Genomic DNA, 6,388 nt, shown 5'->3' on the forward strand with positions numbered 1-6,388 from the left:
GTTTGAGAACATGGTTATAAATGGATTTGGATGGAACTCTGTGATCTCTCTCTTTGTTTCACCCACTGCTGCTGCGTCCAGAGGTCCTAAGGAATTTATATGGTGGTCACTGGCCAAAACCTGAGGAACTAGTCTGTTGGTGGGTGAAGGTCAGAAACTGCATTTTGACCAATAGGTATTCCTGTCCTTCCCGGGCTTTGTACCAAAGGTGGTCTTCTTGCCCACTAAGTGGTGTCTGGCTGTTGTCCTGGCATCTTTATCTGATGGCGTAGGACAGTTTGCTTATGTTAGGCTACCAAGATCCAATCAATATCTACTGATCTGTCCACTATTGTGTTCAGAGAGGGCCCATAAACTGGGCCCTGGACTGTGCTGTCCACTACACAGTGTAAATTAGAGGAATGCTGCAGTTAAATAGGTTTGTCAGAAAATTAAGGAAATTAGCACCAGGCCAGTAAGTGTTCTCAGAGTGTTCTCTTATTTTTCAAATATCTCATTTAAGTTTTTTATATTGTGCTTCAGAATACATTAATTTGTGCAATATGCTTAAAAACAAGCCGGTCTACTCCTGTTAGGATAACTTCAAGACTCAACAGTAACCTTGAAATTTAAGAAATTGCAGGTTGTTCTATAATTTTGATCTGCACTGTATAACAACATATGTTCATTTTGATAGATTATCAATTGTATGAAATTATGCACGATTAAATTACGTATAATGTATTTTTTTTTTTTAATTTGGAAACTATTAAGTGCCATCAAAATATAGTTTGGACGAATAGTTTAATTTTATAGTTTGGACTTCCAGTCTGTCTGGGATGACAAGAAGAAGCAGAACAAACTGAGAAAGACTAAATCCAGAAGAACTGTGGCAATGTCTCCAAGATGCTTCAAGAAATCTTCCTGCAGTACTGTTAAAAGGTTTTTAGGAAAAATGCTGTAAAATGAGGATGCTGTCAAAAATAATGTCATAAATAGATTAAATTATTAACTAAATTAAATCAACATTTGGTGTGTGCATCCTCTGTGTTTAAAGCTTTTTCCCTCGGTGCATCCAGCATGAGTTAAATATCACATCTTTGAAAGATCTTTCATAATGTATCTTGCAAACTGCTGCAAATATGGTTTCAGTTTCTTTTATTGTAATTCTAAGAAAGGAATCATCCATTATACATGCATAAGCATTACAAATAAAAGAAGTGAAAGTAATGTGTAAAACGTAGTGTGTCTCTGTCTTTTCCTTCTCCTTTTTAAATTCTGCTTTCTCTAAGTGATCTCATTCTGTAATCTATCAGCTTTGATTGGAGTTGTTAAGGACCTCAGTGAAGACCGCAGCCCTCTGGTTGATATGCATATTGATTGTGATTTTTGTAAGAGAGGATTCCCCTTTAGCTGAGGAGATGTTATAATGGAGTGTGGGTGATATTATTTTGAGCAATTGTGGAAGTTTCCAGGTTTTGCTTCGGCAAAAAGGGACAAAAACCATGCCCTAGGTTTATTAAATAAAATTATTACTGGGTCTATGGGTTTTTGTTAAGGCCTGAATATTTACTTTGTCTATATATATATAATTATATTAATTAATATAATTATATATGTGTGTTTGTGTGTATATATATATATATATATATGTGTGTGTGTGTTAGTTTTTTTTTACATTTTTATTAAGTTTTTCTAATCAGTTTTATTTTTAATTCAAATTCTTAATTTAATTCATTTTGGTACTTAAACTTATTTCATTTAGTTTTAGTTTAGCTGCGAAGGTAACATTTTAGTTTTTACTTTATATTTTTCATCTAATTTTTATTGTTTTACAGTATTTTCATAGTTTTAGCTAAAAATAACACTGCTTTTATTATTTTTTTTTATTATATAATTTTACGTATTATAAATAAAAGGTGGCATACAAAGTATAGTATGGACTTAAAGTTTAAGTTTATAATTTTTAGACTTAGATAAAACATTTTTTCATCGTATAAGTCAGTTTTTAAAAGCAGATTTAAATTTTCATGAAGGCATTTTTATCTTTTTGATACAAGCCTTAGGGATGGACATTTGCATTCATTTTTATTGTAGTTTTTATTTATTTATAGATGCCTATGTACAGTAGTGCATGTTGTCACAATGGTAACTTGCTGTTTATTGGCACTGATGTAAGAAGAATATTTGAACTGCACATTAAAAAAAAATATATATATATATAATTTTACTATTAATTCATAGCTAATATTCCATGTACATGTATCTCAACTTGATAAATATTCAATGCACAGCCTTTTCAAGTACAGCACACGTACTGCTGTATATGCAAACTAGTTACTGTTAATTGCTACTAATTCCTGTTCAATAAGGTTGCATTCTAACAATGCCCATACTTTGCCATTCTGCTGTGTTTAGTTCTGTCTTTGGCACAAGATGCAGTGGGTGGTGATAGATGAGAAATGCCAGAGTTTTGTAACGTTTCCTCTGCCATTTCATGGATGATTTCTACAAGCTCTGAGGTGAAGCGGCCTACAGCAGAAACCACGTTTGAGGTGAGATTAGTGATTCTGAAGAGATAACAGGCAGTTCTTTGCGTTTATTCCACGAAAATTGGGTCATTAACGGATAAACTAGTGAAAGTGTTTAATTTTTCTGAGAAGTCCTATCAGTATATCATTTCTCTTTCTCGTGACCTTGCATTTTGCACCCGGATACCAGAGTACTAGATCTGAATATGAATCTAGTTTATATAATAAATTGGAACGGACCTAGATATAGTGGTTTTGCTCTTACACTATTTTTCAAGTTCTGTTAAATATACCAGCTTATTGTGAACTTTTTTTAGTGCTGGTTTGTTGCCATTCACCAGTATAACCAAATTGGTTTGCCAAGTTGGTCTTTGTGGTAAAGTTAATGGAGCAGAAGGTTTTGCTGGTTTAGATCAAGTCTTGATGGTTTAGAGGTTTGGAAAGGCCGGTTGTCTCTAAAACACAACATACACTGGTCTTTTGGCCAGTGAGGAATGGGAAAAGTAAGGAATGAGTAAAACCTGTATATTGGGTTTATTTTACTCTTTTTCGAGTCAGTACATTTTGTAAAGTTGAGCTTAAACAAAGGGTTTTTCACAGAAATATGTTGTGAAACTACAGATGTGCAGATATAGATATTTTCACATTTATGCTTAAGCCTTTTTCCACAGAAATGAAGTGTGATTGTGTGGGTGTTTCTAGCTTTTTGGTTTCTGAAACTGTGAGTATTTTTATTTCTGCCGATCACTGTCAACACCAAATGTAACTGAAGTCAAGAGTGCAATGAAACCGCCGCAAACTGTTGAAAAAATGAATCGGACACCAATGCTCCAAAAATAGATTCTTACGCTTTTAAACTGAGCAACTTTAGATTTTCCGGCTTGAGCAAACACCGGCATCCTCATGCAATAATTGATCCGTGACAAGTCACAGCAATGTGGTTCGTGCCAAAGAGCCTATGGTACATGTATGTAGAACTGGCCCAATCTTCAGCCAAAATGTGTGAGTTTTGCTGAGCTAGGCATTTTCTCCAGTGATTGCCACTGAAATCTCTCTCTCGCTGTGTACACGTGCATGAAATGATGACATGCAGATGTGAATTACAGCATGCATCTTCAAGACAACAGGGTAGAAGGAATAGTTGGACTCATGATGTTCTGCTTAATGAAGAAACAGCTAGGAAGGATGCAAAATTACATGCTTGGTGACTCAGACATGTGTAGTACTTATAGCAAGTTGTTAGCAACATACACTGTAAAAAAAATGGAAAGTGTACTGATCATTTCCTGCCAAGGTGCATTATTACTAACATTTCCCTTAGCTCTAATACACAATGGAATACAAAATAAAATCAACACGGAAAATTCCTTCATATTAATACAGTTCATTGTGCCCTGTTTTATATGGATTTTTTTTTTTACAGTGTACATTTAAAAAAAAAAGTGCCTTCGAAATGCACATTAAATGTGTATCATTTGTTTTTGTAGAACAAAATGTGAAGGTTTCTTTTCCTTGTACGTATAATAATGAAACCCATTAGAAATTGGTTAAATGTTTTACAATTGAAGATAGTTGAGGGAACCAAAGGTTAAGGTTTGGCCCATAAATTGACTGCATGCTCTGTTAAAATGTTCATGAATGTATTAAAACCTTTAATTTTAGATCTTACTTAAGGATCGTTTCATCAAAAGTTTTGAATGAGAGTAACCACTGAAGTAAGACAGAAAGCGCGCGTATTTTCATAATTCCAGAAAAGAATTCGCGGGAAGCCAAGGTGGTAACCATAGCAACAGCAGAACAACCGTTGAGCGGGATCAGTATCTGCCGACAAAACATTACTCATTATCATTCTAACAGGTAAGTCTGAGAAATTTAAAACTTTTTGTTTAAAACTTATTTAAGATGATATGTAATATAACTTTGGGCGTGAAAAGACAATGTGGACGCTGTGAGACTAAAATTAGCAGAAAAAGTTGATGTATACATTAAATTAGCAAGTCAGATCGCTAATAATGAAGGTCTGGACAAGACCAGCGTTGGGAAAATACACCATTTATGCCAAATATTTGCCAAATGTTTGCAGATTTTCTGGTTTTGGTGGTTTCCCCTCAAATCTATCCACAGAGAAAATTTGGAGGACTCTCCCTTCCTGAAACAGCTGCCGGGTAACTGACTTTCAAATTAAATTGACCACAATAACCATTCATTTTTCTTTCTTTCTTTGTCACCTTACTGTACAATATATGTATAACGTGAATTATGGCCGACTTCTGAAAAGTATTTTTCACACAGAACAGGATCTTCTGTTTGTTTGAACATGACATTAACAGCAACCACAAGATGTCAGTGAAACACTTCTTTCCAGTAATGCCCAGCTTAGTTTACATGTTTTAAACACAATTACTTATTATAGCCTAATTTATAAAGTAAGACATGACAGTGATTTTACCTTTTGTTGGTCCTGGACCAATATTCTTGCCAAAAATAGTAATTCAAGGGACAGTTCACCCAAAAATGAAAACAAACAGTTGATGGTAGCCATTGACTTCAGTAATATGGAGAAATAAAATACTATGGATATGGACTGTTTGGTTACCAGCATTCTTCAAAATATCTTTGTGTTGAACTGAAGAAAGAAACTCATACAGTTTGGAACAACCTGAGGGTGAGTAAATGCTGATAAAATTTTAATTTTGGGGTGAACTATCCTTTTAAGCCAGTTAAATCAACAGATGCTGTTCACGAAAGACTGTTTCCTTGGGTTGGTACCAAGCCTCCTCTCCTCTCTTTTTTGGAGGTTGTGTTCTGTTAGAGAGCCATGGGCATTCTTCAATATTTAATCAAGGGTGTGTTTGAAGATCTGTCTGTGTGTGAGAGCAGTAACTGGAGAGGAGAAGGTTTAAGATGAAAGACTTTCTTCACTCTCTTTTCTCACTTTCACACGCAGACGCTCTTCTGTGGACTCGCACTCATCTCAGCATCAGACGGGATGCCTGCCGTCCGTCCGCTGACCGTCTGAGGCATGTTTCACCTGAAACACGAGCACTTTCTCAATCTAGTAAACTCTAATGTGATTGGCTGACTTTACACAGTTTCCAAGAAAGCTCACAGGGTTTTTCTCCGGTCTGTCTGGAAAAGTTGTGTTGACTGAGGATGAAATTTTTCAAGGATGAAATCATCGCTGGATTTACCAAAGCTTGTGAGGTTAGTGACATCAAATCTTTGAAAGAGAGTTTTGTTTTGAAAGAGTTTTGTTTTGAAGCATTGGCAAGTTAACAAGATACAGAACTGTACGCGCACGCACGCACACACACACACACTCTCTCACACACACACACACACACACACACACACACACACACACACACACACACACACACACACACACACACACACACACATATACAGTGCCCTCCTAAGTATTGGAACAGTAAAGACAAAATTGCTCTGTTGGCTGTGGAGTCAAGACATTTGCAAATATGATTAAAAGATGAATATGAGACAAAACTACAGAATGTCACATTTTATTATTAGCCGTTTCAACACATACATGTTTTACCAAATAAAAAGAACAGCACTTTTAGAGTTCATCCCACTCATTGATGTGAGCATAAGTATTGGGACAGTTGAACATAAGACAGATATAAAAGATTAAAAGCTATTATTTAGTTGCAGATCCCTTGCACACAATCACAGCAGTGAGTCTGTGACCCATAGACATCACCAGACTCTTGCTCTCATCCTTTGAAATGCTTTTCCCAGCCTTTAATGCAGCCAATTCCAATTGTTGCTTGTTTTGGGGAGTTTCTGCCTTTACTCTCCTCTCCAGCTGCTGAAATTCATGTTTAATCGGATTTAAATCTGGAGATTGACTTGGG

General features: G+C 35.6%; 1 protein-coding gene across 1 annotated transcript in view; it reads right to left on the minus strand.

The window, feature by feature from the left end:
* LOC306847484 (interleukin-6-like) overlaps window positions 1-5,534 on the minus strand; it is a gene marked incomplete at its 5' end in the record, with an annotated part of 13,784 nt that extends 8,250 nt beyond the window's left edge. The window contains one exon of the mRNA XM_079381426.1: window positions 5,454-5,534. Within this exon, the coding sequence (XP_079237552.1) occupies window positions 5,454-5,534 (81 nt within the window). The remainder of the gene's footprint in view (window positions 1-5,453) is intronic.
* Window positions 5,535-6,388: the final 854 nt, after the last annotated feature.

The sequence above is a fragment of the Barbus barbus genome, assembly GCF_936440315.1.
Source record: "Barbus barbus genome assembly, chromosome: 27".
Classification (NCBI taxonomy): Eukaryota; Metazoa; Chordata; class Actinopteri; order Cypriniformes; family Cyprinidae; genus Barbus; species Barbus barbus.